At 33.3% G+C, this 17,142-nt stretch overlaps 1 protein-coding gene across 1 annotated transcript in view; it reads left to right on the top strand.

The window, feature by feature from the left end:
* The first annotated feature begins 3,756 nt into the window (after positions 1-3,756).
* Positions 3,757-17,142, top strand: part of LOC117115261 (DENN domain-containing protein 10-like) — a 54,588-nt gene continuing 41,202 nt past the window's right edge. Inside the window, exon 1 of the mRNA XM_033258975.1 lies at positions 3,757-4,074. Within this exon, the coding sequence (XP_033114866.1) occupies positions 4,059-4,074 (16 nt within the window). The 5' untranslated portion in view covers positions 3,757-4,058. The remainder of the gene's footprint in view (positions 4,075-17,142) is intronic.

The raw sequence follows: 17,142 nt of genomic DNA, 5'->3' as shown, positions 1-17,142 counted from the left end.
CATATATACATACATATACATTATATATTTATTATATATATATAATATATATGTATTCTTTATGTAAGTTAGGCGTTCATAATACATGATATGATTAATATCTAAATAGACAATATAATTTGCGTAATGTTCTATATAGTAAATAATATTCATCAAACTTAGGTACGGTTTGACCAACGATGGGTACGGTTTGATCAAAGATGGGTACGGGTTGACTAAAATTCAGGGTAAGGGTTGACCAAAATTTGGGTACGGTTTGTGGGTACAGGTTGGCATGGGTACGGTTTGACTGTATTTCTGGCCAGGCCCTGGCCGAGGAAAGTAGGCCTATAGGTTATAATAGGGCAAAATGATATTCACAACCATTTCAGTCGAGAGGGACGTTTATTCAAAGCAGGGCTATTATTAGTATTTAGAAAGAACAAAAATTATTTTAAAAATTGGAAAAGTCTTGTCTGGGCCTAGACTAGGCCCTAGGCCATAGGCTCATAGTTACCAACCTGAGAGATTTGTAATGCGTGACTATACCAGTTGAATGGGGTCAGGCCGCACCATGTTCCCCTGTTCCAGGTGCAGAACCCCTGTGGGGGCCTGGGTTCCAGTCACATAATCAACAGTTGATTGTGACAATGAACATGCAAGATCACATGCGACTTACTAAATTCTACTAAATGTGTGGTTGGCTTTGTAGTTTTGGTGGGAAAAGATAAATTTTCTCGGTGAATTGATTCTCGAACGAGATAAACAAAGCTTTCTAATGAAACAAGACTGCATAACCATTTTTATATTTTTAATGAAACTCATTTTTTTCTATTTTAAAATACATTTTCCCCTGAATTTCTGATAATTTGTTATCACACATAGTCTTGTGCTAAATATGTATTTTTGCAAAATGCGTGTTTCATCCAAAATCACTTTGAAATGTGGGACCGTCCTGCACGATGCAAGGCGGTTAGTAACTATGTAGGCCTAGGTATACAAGTATACCCTAGGGCCTATACTATATATTATAGGGCTAGGCCAGGCCGCAAATTGTTTTTTCCTTTAGGTCTTAGCCAAGGCGATTAGTGGGGCTATTATTTTATATAAATATTCATTAGCAAACGGCTATGCTTTCACTCCCTTGCTCGCTCTCTGCCGCTCTGTTAATACCATGCTGTTTTTGTTTTGTTGTTATGTTAGGCCAAAGTTTGTGGCGAGGCCTAATCTACAACAGTAACAGAGATGAATACAATTATAAAGATGGCTTAACTTTATTTGTTTTTGGGAGGAATTATTATGTGCAAATACAATTGTTTTCCGCCAGAGGCAGTCACAGAATATGTTCCAAACTGAGGCCCTTATTCGACCTGTATGTAGTAGTTAAGCCATAGATATGACTCTGGTTACATACAGTAGCCCCAAGTGCGTGGGATCTTGATTAATTTACTTTACGCCTATGGACTGCAACTACCTTGTATATTATTACAGTACTGTAACAAAGAACAAAACAACATTGTCTTTTTTCCATCGTCGGAATTATAACGCAATGTGCTATGCGCACCAATGTGCCAATGTAGTAGTAGTTTTTAAATGAGTATGTCTAGTATGTGTTTTATTATGTATTGTATTTGTAAATTACAAAAAGCAACAGTGTGTAATAGTTACACCAGGGTAATTGGCTCTATAGTTCAACAAAATTGTTTTCTTTTAATTGATTATATTCTTGACTTGTTTGTACAGTAATACATTCTATCGTAAGCTACTGTTGGATATAAGTTAAGTTATATTTTTGAAATTTCAAATTACTTTAATAATTATCATTTTTAGTTCCTTTGTGACCTTAGGTCACATGGAACTAATGTAATGGTTCACATGTAAAATGTGTGTATGAGATGTGACACCAAAAGATGTCAGCATATTTGTAAACAAATAGGCTCTGAAACGGTGCATAGCGGCAGGTATACATAGTGCTTGATAGTTGCTGGTGGACATGCAATTGTGCAAGAAATGTTTGTTTTTTCTTTTAGATGAAAAATGTAAGCTGTAGGCGATAAAACATATACCCCCTACCACCAGTTTTGAGTCATTTGATTTGCGCATACATCGGGTCAAACTTTCCCGACATTTTGTTTGTCGCGAGCTGCCTAGAAAAGTTCTTTATGTTGTTTTCGCGACTGTCAGTAAACATTGAGCAAACTGAGATAGTTGTGGCATATCTTTGATGCTATTATTTGAAGGTGTTCTGTGTGTTCTATTAGTGTTTTAGTATACTTTAACGGCTAAGATTGACGGACCTGGTGTACCTAGGCCTAGCCTAGACACATACATAATGTAGGCTTCTCTTTGGGCGACACCGTTGGACCTGGTGTAGACCTAGACACCTCTGATATACTATACCGATAGGCCTACGTGAAGTAGGTTTCTTGGCCTACCACCAGCCTACCGTCAAGCAATAAAAATCAACATTTGTGGAATTATTTTCCAAGAAATGATGGTTAAAAATTCTGGACACATAAATATGCAGCATGTGATGAACGGACGAACCTAAGGGTTGGCGGGGGCAGCATGTGATGGACGGACGAACCTAAGGATTGGCGGGGGGACGGACGGGAGTTCATCAAATGATGTTTGAGAAAATAATGGTCAGAAAATACAGCATCTGATGGACAGTTCCGGGTAGGGGAGAACCTTAAAATTATGGACACACAAATTTACAGCATAGCTTCATCAAATGATGTTTGGGAAAATAATGGTTAGAAAATACAGCATCTGATGGACAGTCCCGGGTGGGGGAGAACCTTAAAATTATGGACACATAAATTTACAGCATGTGATGGACTGACCGTCTATACACATATACAGCATGTGATGGAGGCATGTGATAGACGGACGAACGTATGCCTTTCTTCAATTAATTTCCAGTAAAATAATTATTACAACTTCAAGAAAACTCATGTTTTTATTGCATAAATTAATTTCACAAGCTTTTATTCTGAAATATAGCGGTATCAGTATTCTTTCTTAATCGCGTATTAAATTTGCGGCTTATTCACCGGAAAATACGGTTTATGGAGCAAAAACTTGTGTTTCTTCATGATTTTAAGGGTAGTAGAGGCATTTTCATGAGATCCGTGACTAATTTTAGGATACGTTTTTTTCTCGATGGATTTGTCAAGATGGACCAAATTAAATAAAATATAGCTCCTATATAACCTCCCAGATATTGGGGGAAAGTCCCGTTTGGGGGAGATTTTCAAAATGGCCGCCTGTTGATTTGGACGTTTGTTATCTCGATAACCACTGGTCAGGGAGACTTGATTTTGGTCTCAAATTGTTCACAATATGCATGTTCCTATTTATTGTAATACAACTTTTTATCAAAAATTGGCAGGAAATGCGATTTTCGGAACTTTGACCTTTGACCTTGTATTGTCATATCTCGGTAACTACTGGTCACAGAGACTCACAATTGATTGCAAAGTGTTCAGGAGATTCATGTTTATATTCGTCTTAATGAAAAATTATTCAAATAGTGACCGGAAACGGTACATTCTGACCTTTGCCCTGTTGTAGGGTCATTCCATTTCAAATCAAACAGATTAAAAAAAAATTCCTGTATGACGGTCTCAGATTTTCATGAAACTCCATAAAAATGTTTTTTTTTCTCTTTAGTGGGGATTAAACCCACTTCTTTTCTCTTTGATTTTCATAAAATATCCGTTTTATATATTTACAACAAGCTTAAAAATGCAAAGGCTCATATGTATACCATAAGCTTAAAAATGAAAAGGCACATATGCATACAATTAAATGAAAATTTTTTACGTGCATGTAGGCCTATACCTTATCTACTTATATTTGTATACATTTACATTTGTACATATTAAAAAGGGTCAGTCCTGATGGCTGACTAATCAATGCATTCTTAATATTTCTTATTGTATTCAATATCAAATAGTCTTGACGTGGAATCCAAGTTCCATTTACAATTATATCTTAAAGTACGTGCTTTGTATAAACAAAATGTTCCAAGACTGTATATCATATTTAATTTTTTGGTTTCAGAACCAAGTACAATGTTCGAAAAAGCTGGTAAGTGATCTAGGTTAAATTTGTTTTTTATAAAATTCCACATACTTTTAGCTTCTTTACATTAAAAAAAATAATGTATTTCATCGTCAAGTACATTACATTCGTGCACAGATTGACGTCAATAATTTTCCATTTGTGTAATAACTTTCTTGTGGGTACAATCATATGTAATAATTTAAAGTTTAGCTGTCTAATACGGTTTACTTTAATACATTTTACTTTTCGGTTCCAAACATTATACCAGTCAATATTGTCTTGGTGCAACACTTGCTCCCATTGAAATTGGGTCTTTGTAGGGAGCTCAACAACATTGTTTACTAACACTGTATATATTTGTTGTGTTTTCATACTTAAAACTATATTTTTATTTACTTTTGCTTTTTCAATATTTTCTACTTTGTGTGTGCGGATAATACTTTTCCATTTATTTGGTACTGCCTTCTTAATTGTTGCGTATTCTGAAATCCAATTATGTTTCACCTTCAATTTGCTCACAAGCTCTTGCTCAGGAATAAACATATTTCTAACTATATCTTTTATTTTATACATTTCAGAAGTAATCCAATTTCTGTAGCATAAAGAAACATTTTTTATACATATGTTTTTGTTACCCCATAGACTTTGTTCCATTATGGCATTGTACGTTTGTGGATAACATAATTGGCTTTCATTAACTCTTATGATTGCTTTAGCAACCGAGTTATAGAAAGGTGGCAATTTTATATTTTGTGGAAGCTTTGTAAAATTCAAAGTAACATTTATTGGTCCAATTTCATCAAAGTAATTTAATGGTAAGTATTTCCATTTTGCATCATCATTTTCATAAAGACGTTTGAACCACTTTATTTTTAAAGCCGTTACTTGTGCACTAAAATCAGTGACTCTAAGCCCACCTTGACAATAGTCTACATACATGGTGCTTCTTTTTATTTTATCTTTTTTATTTTTCCATATGAATTTAAATATTATTTTTTCAACATCTTTTATTATATTTTTCGGTATATCAAGAATACTTGCATTATAGACAAGTTTTGATAGGGCTAGTGTTTTGACAATAGTAAATCCTACCAAAGATTGTTAAATTCCTTTTCTCCCATACAGCCAATACGTTTTCTAATGAATCAACCTTTTCTTTCCAATTTTTTTGGTAGCAAAACTCTTTGTCGTGGCCAACATAAATTCCAAGGATTTTAAAAGGAATTAATGGCCAGCATATATTACCTGTATCCTCACTTTGTTTTTTCCTATTTAACCATGATATTGCGTTAGTTTTATCTTTATTTAATTGTAAACATGAAACCTTTCCAAAGTGCTCAATCAATTCTATACTTTTTACAATACTCTTTTTATTTTTCAGAAAAAGAACAGTATCATCTGCAAGTTGTGCAATTTTGACCGTACGATTGTCTCTATTTGTATCTAAATTTAAACCAAAAATTGTTATGTCCTTTCTAATTTTTGTTGCAAGTACTTCGGCGACTAGGATAAAAAGGAGGGCTGAAAGCTGACATCCTTGCCTTATGCCTTGTTTCATACTAAAACTTTCTGATATCCAGCCATTATTTATAAAAATGCTTTCAGTTTTCTTATACATTGTTGTAACCCAACTAGTAAAAGAATATCCGAAGTTAAAATAACGGAGTGTATTTAACATAAACTTTCGGTTAATTGTATCAAATGCCTTTCTGAAATCGAGGCTTATTAGTGCTCCTTCTGATTGATTACTTTATATGTATGTTAGAATATCTTCAATTAAGCGTATATTGTCGCCTCTGAAACGGCCTTTAACATAACCTTTTTGATCGTTATTCACAATAGAATGAATAACGGTCTGTAATTTTTTAGTAAGTACGAATGTTGCAATTTTATAATCAATATTGAGCAGATTAATTGGTCTCCAATTATTTAGATCTTGGTGATCACCCTTTTTATAAATTAAATTAATTAAGCCTCTGCGTTGCGTTGCTGAAAATTCTTGGTTTTGATAACCATAATTTAAGGCATCACATACAATATCATCAATAATAGGCCAGAACTTATGATAAAATTCTACAGTTAAACCATCAGAGCCTGGCGCTTTATTCTTTTTCATTTGATTAATAGCCTGTTCGTATTCCAATAATGTTAATTCACCCTGGCAGACTTGTTTTTCTGCTTCAGAGAGCACCTTTAAATCAATTCCTGACAGATATTCAGTAATTGCGTCATTGGAAACTTTTTGTTTTGAATAAACTTTCTTAAAAAATATAACTTGTTGTTCAAGTACTTCATTGATATTTGATGTTAGTGATCCATCTTGTTTTTTCAATACCTATAATATATATAATATAAATATAAATAATAATAATTTATTATTATTATTAACGCACAGGATTATATTTACAGACGGTGTATTTATTGTCTCATACCACTGTTTACCATTTGTGCACATTATGGAAGATATAATTTACTTTTTGTTTTTTTTTTCTTTTCTTTTTTTTACTTTTGCTTGATTTTCTTCTTCTTTTGCTTCTTGGTTGACTGGGGAAGATTTCATCCGATTTTGCGGCTTCATTTGTGTTGTTATTTTCGTTATCTTTTTTTCTTTCACTTGCTCAGTAGACGAAGTCGGTTATCTTTCTTTGTTTCATGAGATTCTGCTCTGTCTGTTCGATATGATCTTCATTTTCTGCTTCACTTTCCGACTCACTGGATTCCGAACTTTCATCAGTATCATCATCGGTGTCGGTCTTATTTACAACTCGTTCCCACATTTCTTGGATGAGTATTTCTCCAGAGTTATCGTGTAACAGCTTCTCAGCGCTGCACTGATCTCTTCTGTGTCCCTCTAATCCATAAGAATGGCATACAAGCTTGTTTGTGCAGGTCTTTGCATTATGCCCATTCTGTAAACACTTTGAGCATTTACTTCTCTCGTCAACCTGACCATTATGAAGGATTCTTGATTTGAAATTATTTATGCTTAAGAATCGTGGTAAAGTCGTAGTTAGGGTTTCGGCATATATTATCCGATCTCCATTTAGGCAACTTGTTAACTGTCCATCTACTCTAAGCTTCATCCGTTGGATTGGGCCTTTAATCTTGCAATTAAAACGTAGCAGAGCTATTTTAATTTCATTATCTGCTACTGAAAGTGGTAGATCTTTTACAATTATCCGGGTTGCGTCGGCATCATAAGGTAGATAGGGGTTTTTGCCATATACCTGGATATTCCTACCTCGTATATATATTCCCGTAGTAATCAGGCTTACCCTACCTTGTTGTGAATCAATATATAGCCTCCATAGATTCTTGATACGTTGTATTCCTGTAATATGCTCATTTTTCACTGTTTTTATGAGAGCCTTATATATTTCCTGTGGCTCGACATAGGAATCACCTTTGGTATTTACCTCATCTACCTTCATAAAAACCGGTTTCACCTTGTTTGAAGGGTCTTGAGCTCCCGCGTCTGGTGTCACATGACTATCATTGGGCGCATCGTTTGAAGAGGTAGTCATCATAATTTTGAAAGTTAAGTGCCGTTTTATGATTCACAATAAATCCAAAAATGCTTTACCTTTATTTTCTTTAAACATATGTCTTCTTTATACAATTTTCTGAAGTAGACTTTAATTGTAAAACGATATTTGAAGATTTTTTTTTTTGCGGAGGAGGTAAACGTAACGTCTCCTTAGAATAATGTCTACCGCACTCCATATACTATACTATATACTAAACCAACAAAAAAAAAAAAATTAGCCTTATAGGATATATGGTTTCCGAGATATTACTACTCAAAAAATTGGCGTGGTTCTTCAAAATGTGCAAACGCAATTTACCTCAACTTTGGAAGCTTATAACTCGAGATTGGTAATAGCTATCAGGGTCAAACTTGGTATTTTAACATATTTTTCGCCATATTTCACAAATATGGCCTTAGAGTAACAGTTATCCCTTCCCTTTTGAAGTTATCACTCAAAGTAGCCGCTTTGTTTAACGATGCACATTTTTTTGTGATTTTCAAGGTCACCCTGCATCCATTTGAATGGGCGTCCCCTCATATTACAGATGTATTATCTAAGTGTAGTTGTCTCTAGCCACATGGAAGCGCAGGCTGATCAAATCAATTAAAATTGAATGGCATATATTCAAAGTTGGGACCAGATCTATAAAAGTGAAAAATGCCTATGATTCTCAACAACGGATTGTTTTGTGGAAAGTTAAAATCTTTTCTTAAATTTACCCCAGTTAATCAGATATATTAGATCTACCTATAAACCAAATTTCAGGTTTGGTACTCAGCTCCTTCATGGTTAGATACTATGTTGAAAACTACACAATAACATAATCGGAAATCGGAAAGTTTTTAAGAGTTGAGTCATTCTATGCCAACTCAACAAATGCATTACACCAGGGTCATAGATTTTTAAATTTTTTTTTTGGACACTGTCTCCGTTATATAGATATCTATGTGAACTGAAAACTTGAAATTTTGAGACTTGCCAATTCATTTGTTTTCCTTTAGCGGCATTTTGAGGTTAAGGGGGCGTGGCCTCTCAACAAATGCATTACAACATTACAGGTCATAGATTGTTTTATTTTTTGCACCCTCCGGCCTTGTGAATAGAAAAACCTGAAGTTTTGAGACTCAAATTCCCTTTTCGTTTTCCCGTAGCGGCAATTCGACGTAAAGGGGGTGAAAACTTTGATTTTCGTATGCTAATATCATCATACAACCCCTTTAACCTTTTGTGGTGTAGGACAACTTTTACTGCTGATTCAAAATCCTTAAAAGCATGTTTTTAACACATCATCAACAATAATACCCTACTTTTATATAAATATTTTGCTTTAATTTTCTAAATCTATGTCATAGACCCATTAAATTTTCTATGAATTTCAAATTCATTTATCTAAAGTTATTTCTGGTTTAATTCTTAATGTGCAACTTCAACCTGGGTAATAATAACCTCATCAAATTTGTATTGTGGGGGACGGCCCTTATTATTAGTAAGTCATAGCACATGGCAATTGGGACATCACATACATCATTTTTTGTGGCCAATATATGGTAAATTATTTCCTGGAAACTTTCTATTCTGTTTCATGAATATATTCATTTTCGATTTATGAATAGAAACTTCCTAGAATTCGTATTATATTCATATTTATTTTGGGCCACGCCCCCTTAACTTCAAACTGCCGCTACAGGAAAGTGAACGAATTGGAGATTCTTAAAATTTCAGGTTTTCAGTTCACATATATATTTATATCACTGAGTCAGTGTGGCAAAAAAAAAAAAAATTTTATGACCCATGGTCATGGTGTAATGCATTTGTGTGTTTGGCATGGAATGACCCAACTCTTAAAAATGTTTGTGATTTCCTATTACGTTGAAATATGTGTAGTTTTCAACATAGTATCTAGCCATGAGCTAAGTACCAAAGCTAAACTTTGGTTTATAGGTAGATCCAATGTATCTGATTAACTGGGGTAAATTTAAGAAAAGATTTTAACTTTCCACAAGACGATCCATTGTTGAGAAACATTGGCGTTTTTCACTTTTATAGGTCTGGTCCCAACCTCGAATATATGAAAGTTGTATTACAACAACTAGGAACATACATATTGTGAACAATTTGGACCAAAATCAAGTCTCTCTGACCAGTGGTTATCGAGATACAAGCGTCCAAATCAACAGGCGGCCATTTTGAAAAATGCCCCCAAACGGGACTTTTCCCCCCAATATCTGGGAGGTATATAGGAGCTATATTTTATCTAAATTGGTCCATCTTGCCAAATCCATCGAGAAACAAAGGTATCCTAAAATTACTCACGGATCTCATGAAAATGACTCTACTGGGCGGGGAGAATTTGTATGAGGCTGGGCAGAAGGCCTTAAAAATAGCTTTAGGATGGGCGCAAGACGTCAAGAGTGGGCGGCGCTGCCCACCTCCGCCCTGCATAACGACATCCCTGCACTTTTCAGAACCCCTTACCCCCTCCCCCTTTTATAAATTTCTGGATCTGCCTCTGATTTTTTTAACTCAAAATGAAAATACTGTATTACCTTACACAATCATTATTTAAAAAGATACAATCAAGTTATTGCAATTCACAAATTTACATTGATTTTTTACGTACAAAGGAACGTAGGCACCCGCAGGGTTGTGGTTTATAATTTTGTTTTATTATATATTAACAATTAGTGACAATGGTAGTATATACTGTAGATAGATTGGGGGAGGGGGATACAAACATTATTTTATAGATTAAACAAAATAAAACACTGCTGTGCTGTACATGCATTTTTGTGTATTTAATAGTATTACTACATCATTAAGCCCAAATAAAAGTATACCAGTAATTTTACAAAATTATTTTCTTTTAATTATTATTTTTGAAGACGTTGGTTAAGAACAAAACCCAATTCACATGGAGACGTAAAAACACGTATAGAAGATTAGACTTCTGGTCCATCTCAAATCCACTTTATAGAAATGTTGATTTGTCTACTGACATTAGACCCTCAATTTTTACTGATCACCAAGCAATCTCGCTTAAATCATTAAAAAACAAAAAAAGTCATATGGAAAATAAATAACGGTGTCCGTGACAATGAAGAGTACACTGTAAATATAAAAAGAATAGTTGAAAATACCAAAAAAAATGAATACAACATTAGCCCAGAATTGTTACGGGAATATCTGAAGGCAAAAATAAAAGAAAATATACTGTGCAAGGAAAAAATATGAAAGCAGTGTAAACAAAAAACACTTACTTAAAGAAGTCAACGACCTCACTAATGCCTTAGATATTGTTTATAACGAAGACATAGACAGTCATTTGAAACAAAAACTTAACGATCTAAACAATATTTACTTAATTGAAGCACAGGGGGCTAAAATTAGATCTAGAGTTCTATGGGAAATACATAATAGATAATGACGTAATTTTAAAAGAACAAGTTACCTTTTATAAAATTTTATATGCGAATAAAGATTTATCTGAAAACATTATACATGAGTATCTACATAGATTAAAAGTACAAAAACTGTCCTATGAGGAAAGTGTTAATTGTGAAGGTTTATTGTCTATTGATGAACTCACAAATGCTATTTTTTAAAATGCAACTCGATAAGAACCCAGGTTCTGATGGCTTAAGTGTTGAATTTTATAGTCATTTTTGGGAAGACCATCAATTCAATTCAATTCAATATTTATTTGCTACAAAAGCCATCAATGGGCTATTACCCGCTAAACAAAAAAAACATAACACTATCAATTATCAACATTTGCTATAGCCATTAAAAATATTCATAAGAATTAAACAACAAATCAATGTGTTCCAAGCAGAGCAAAATGAATAAAGGCATTGTTTGCAGAAGACGGATCGAGATTTAGAGACGAGCAAAGCTTAAGTGCATATGGGAGAAACAAAGATTTGAAACGTTCGGTTCTACAAGAAAATGGTAAGAAGGCAGATTGTCGGTGATTCCTAGGTGAGATAGAAGTTTGATATCGAGGCGGGAGGAAATCTGTGAGAATGTGATCGTAAGATTGAACAATTCGACAAAATATGCATAGAGTGAAATATTTAAATCTTGTGCCGTACGTTGTGATACCATATTGAGCAAATAGTTGTGCATATGAAGAATATGAAGAGTGACGGATAAAAGTTTACTGAAAAGATATCCAAATGTTTCAAATACGCACGTTCACATTCAGGTACGATACGATTATTAGATGACATTCTCTCGTATAGGGATGACTTAATAAGCCCGGAGCAATGATTTTCTTAGACTTCGCGAAGGTTTTCGATTCATAAGATAGAAATTTGATGTTGAAAGTTCAAAGCAAATTTGGATTTGGTGAATCTTATCAATTAGATAAAACTAATATACACAGGTACAAAATGTATGATTACAAACGTGATGGATGGATATCTGAAAGTTTTAACATGGAAAGTGGTGTAATTAATGTACCTATGCATATAATTTCAAATTTTCTATGTAGTGGTGAACATGAAAAAATTAAAAGAACAACACTTATAAAGAAAGTAGATGAAGGTTGTTTAAGTATGGTCAGTGATAAATTCATTGAAATTAACATGGATCAAAAGATTATTGAGTCCAGATCCAGGGAAATGGAAATGTATTCCTAAGTTTTTTATGTACCCTATAGACTTTACTTTGAATTCTACTCAACTAAATTGTGACGACTATATTGATTGAAATAGCATGCCTGAATTTTACATGGTGATGTTAAAAGCGGTAGTAAAGCTAAATAATATTGCAAATTTAGATCCACAATATATAAGGGAAATTATAAAACAACCTTTATGGGAAAACAAATACATCAATTATGCAAGTGGAAAATCAATTTACTTCAAAGCATGGTTAAACTCAGGGTACAAATCGATAGATGATGATATGGTAAATAATAGATTATTAGCACCAGATGAGCTGATTGATCCCCACATTAGTAACAAAACAAAGTCACAGACTTATTGAATATTTTACACTCTTACATACAATTCCAAATAAGTGGAAAGAAATCATAAGGCATCTTTATATTATACCTTTTTTGTTAATCGAATCTCTACAATCCCATCAGCACAAGCAAAATGGGAAGAAGAGTTCATTAATGAAGATATTGACTGGGATGAAACATGGGATTATAAGGTATATAATTTAATTTTAATTTATAAGCCCAATTTAATTTTAAATTATTACACTGTATACTTGCTTGTAAGAAATCTTTAAAAAAAAATGGAATCTAGAAACATGATATTTGTGAGAAATGTTTTATAGAAATAGAAAATGAGAAACACATGTTATTTGAGTGTAACACAATTAAATCAGTTTGGTGTAAATTCAATTCAATGATTGCTAAGTGCATTTCTACCGATAAATCACGCCATCAAGGCTTTCCGAACTGGTTTATTATATAGTCATAGGAACACAACACAAACTTGTTAATAAACTTGTTTCTTTATATACCTTTTGTATGTACAAATCTTGCATAATATTTAAAATATTGAAAAAAAAAATAAAAAGCAATGAATCAACAAATATTTGAAATTTATTTCAATTAGAACTTAAAAATCTGATTTCCAGTAAATACTTGTGTAACCTAAATAAAGCTGAAAGAAAATGGGCTGATGTTAAAGAAAATCTCATTGAAATATTAACTAACTGAAACAAATGTTAACGTATATCCAAATATGTAAAACTATTAAAAAAGAAAAAGTAGAAATCGAACATCAAAGGCCTTTCAAAACTTTATTCAGGTTAGAAAACTAACAAATGAATGATAAGAAATTTCGTGAAAAAAAAAGCTATCTATAATAATAATAATGGTCGACTTATAGAGCGCATATCATAGAGACCTCTATGCGCTTAACATAAATAATACAAATAGAATGATACTTCACTAATCCTACTCCTTAAACAAAGCATGATTTGGCCGTTGGCTCCGATGAGTACATCTGCCCTTTGTTCAGCAATTTTTCTTATTGCTGCTGGGTGACCCTCCCATCCGAAGGCCATAGATGGGGCTGCCAGTTTGTCGCCGGCGATTCGAGTGGATGCATTTTAACGTCATACCCAGGACATCAAACTACAACTAACACTAATCGTAACTACCTAAATGTAACTTAAACTTAAACTGAGAATAAAAATATCCCCTGTCGGACACCATCCCGGTATTTCCAAATAAAGGTTTCGTGGTTAAACTTAAATAGAATTATATATTAAAGAGAAATGTTTTCAAACTAGACTTAAATAATTCCACATAACTGGCATCTTTTATTGAGTCAGGTAAGTTGTTCCATAATTGTGAGGAGGCAGCTGAAAATGAACAGCCACCATATTTCTGTACTAAAAGGAGGTTCTTCGATGCAGACCTTAAAGTGCGTTTTGGGTGGTATGCTAGTATCAGATCCATTAAATACTGCGGTGTATTATGAAGTCTGGCCTTGAATATGACTAAAAGTATTTTGAAAACAATTCATTTGGAAATTTCCAACTAATGAAGGTTGCTAAGGACAGGTGAGTTATGTTCATGCTTCTTTGTTTTGGTGATGAATCATATCATCTAGTAGTTCATACTACTTCTATTAAAAAAAAAAAAAAAAATGAGACTTTGATATGAAGCGTCTATATATATATATATTATATATGTATTCTTTATTGTTCTGTTTTAATTTTAAATAGTTTTGCGTTATGTGGCCGTTTGCTGTTTTATGGGTTTTTCCCATTTGACTTTTAAAATTTATATATATATATATATATATATATATATATATAATGTATATGTGTGTATGTATGTATGTGAGTAATTGTATAAGACAAGCTAAAGAGAGGAGAATTAAAAGCGATGGTTGATAATTCTGAGTTAATGATAATTGGATTGACTGAAATTTGGTGCAATGCAAGCGTATTAGATAGTGAAATAGTTCTGGATAGATATAGTGTTTTTAGAGATGATAGATCAGAAACACAAGGAGGAGGAGTACTATTGTATGTATATGAATCTCTAAAAGCTACATTTTTCACAGAACTAAATGTTTCAACATTTGAAAATTCTACCTGGTGTAAAATTAGCTGAATGAGCCAAGAATGTCTTTTGGTGGGGCTAATTTATCGCAGTCCAAATAGTTCGGAAGAGAACAACACTAAACTGATCAATGACCTGCAGTTTATAGGTACCCTCAATTACAGTCATATTCTGATTCTTGGAGACTTCAATTTTCCAGAAATACATTGGGAATATGGAACTGTAAATGCTGGTGACAACCACCCTGCATGTCTATTCTATGATACAATTCAAGACCAATTCCTATCGCAACATGTGAATTTCTGTACTCGTTTTAGAGATGGTCAAACTGCTTCAACTCTTGACCTAATATTGACTAATGATGATTATTCCGTGGACAATTTGTCGGAGATAGCGCCAATTGGGAAAAGTGACCATGTAGGAATAGTTTGGACGTATTTATGCAGAACTTTTCCCACTTATATCAATTATCAAGAAAATGTTTATTTTATAATATAAATTGTATTTATCTTATGAGGTAAAACCTATTGATTGCAATTTTACTACTGTATCATAATTTAGAGTTTTATATTAGGAACGAAATTGAAATGATTTTGTGAATTTCTTATAAAATATGGTGTAGATATTGTATAAACATGAGATTAAAACTATTGAAAACTGAAAAATAATGTAAAACAGGAAAAATAAATGTGGGTGACACCCCCCCCCCCAACGAAAGACAAAAAAATTTTTTTTTTTAATCAAGTACAATCATTTCTCTTTTCATATGTTTGAACATTTTTTTTTGGCATTTGATTTTATTCTTATGTTATTGGATTAATATAATTTTGCTTTTCAATTCAATTTTTGTTTCTTAATTAAAAACCACCTTGCATCTATTGCTGAATTACATGGTAATTTACATTAAAATTTGTAAAAGAAAAATCCTCAAAAACAAAAGCATAAGGAAAAAGAACATCTAAAATACACCATTAAACAGTAACAGTAAATATAAAATATTATTTTATAGAGCATTGAAATTGGACAATAAAAATTCTGTACTTGATTGAATTAAAGTGTTTTTACTGTATAATGACAACTATTGTTATTATTACTATTGATTTATTTATTTAAAGTTGAAATAAGGAAAGGTTTAGCAGGTTGCTGATATGGCACACGTCTTAGATTCATAATTTCAGTTGTCAAACTCTCAGTAATTAAACTACTGGTAATCAAGCTTCTGTAATAAAACATGTAATAACTAGAGATACTATGTTCAATAGAACATGAACCCAGTCATTTTTTAAGAGATAACCACTGTGATCTTTAACCTCAACCTGTGAACACCCAATGTTCTAATGCAACTGGTCCAATCGTTAGTCACTAGCAATATTTGATAATTTTCACTGTAGTGACCCTTGTGAATTTTTACCTATAGATGAAGAGTAGTTTTTCATATTTAGAAGGCCCTAATGATCATTCCTGGTAAATTCGAGCTCAGTTGGGCAAATTTGAAAATTTGATCCCGATGACCCTTATGTAACCACTGATGACAGACAGGGGTGTAGGAGGTGTCACTGGTTCTTAATGATCAATTTTGATTGAATTTGGTTTATTCGTTTGCCATTAGTAACATTTTGAACCTTTGACATATGGGGTGAAGAGTATTTTTTCGTGTTTAGGAGGTCCTAAGGATCATTCCTGGTAAATTTAAGCTAAATTGGGCTATTTTGAAAATTTTACAAAGATGACCCCTATGTGACCCCTGATCCCAGACTGGGGTGTAGGAGGTGTCACCGGTTCTTAATGACGAAATTTGATTGAATTTATTCCAATGGTTTGCCATTAGTAGCATTTTTATTCTTTTAAAAACAAAAGAATAACCCTTTAATGACCTTTGACCGTAAATCGCTGAACACCATAACGACCCTATCTTATGCCAATACATACAGTATGTGCCCAGGACAAGACTGCGCTATGTTATTTGTGACAGAAGAAGTCTTTTATTTATTTTTTTGAAAGTTTTCTACCCTAATTACCCCTATATGACCTTTGACCTCAAGCAGTGAACACCCCATGTATGATAGGTAACCAGAGATAACCACTGTGACTTTTAACCTCAACCTGTGAACACCCCATGTTTGAGTCTGTCTAATGGAATTGGTCCAATCGTTAGTCACTAGAATATTTGATAATTTTCACTATAGTGACCCTTGTGATTTTTGACCTATAGGTGAAGAGTAGTTTTTCATGTTTAGAAGGTCCTAAGGATCATTCCCGGTAAATTCGAGCTCAATTTGTCTATTTTGAAAATTTAACCCCGATGACCCCTATGTGACACCTGATCCCAGACTGGGTTTTAGGAGGTGTCGCTGGTTCTTAATGACGAAATTTGATTGAATTTCGTCCAATGGTTTGCCATTAGTATCATTTTGAAATGTTACTATAGAGAACAAAAGAATAACCCTTTAATGACCTTTGACCGTAAATCGCTGAACACCATAAGACCCTACATTATGCCAATACATATGTGCCCAGGACAAGACT

Source organism: Anneissia japonica, unplaced genomic scaffold (genome assembly GCF_011630105.1).
Source record: "Anneissia japonica isolate Jap-2015-1 unplaced genomic scaffold, ASM1163010v1 scaffold288128_len588385_cov197, whole genome shotgun sequence".
NCBI lineage: Eukaryota > Metazoa > Echinodermata > Crinoidea > Comatulida > Comatulidae > Anneissia > Anneissia japonica.
The sequence above is the reverse complement of the archived record's forward strand: the minus strand, read 5'-3'. Positions and strand labels throughout refer to the sequence as shown.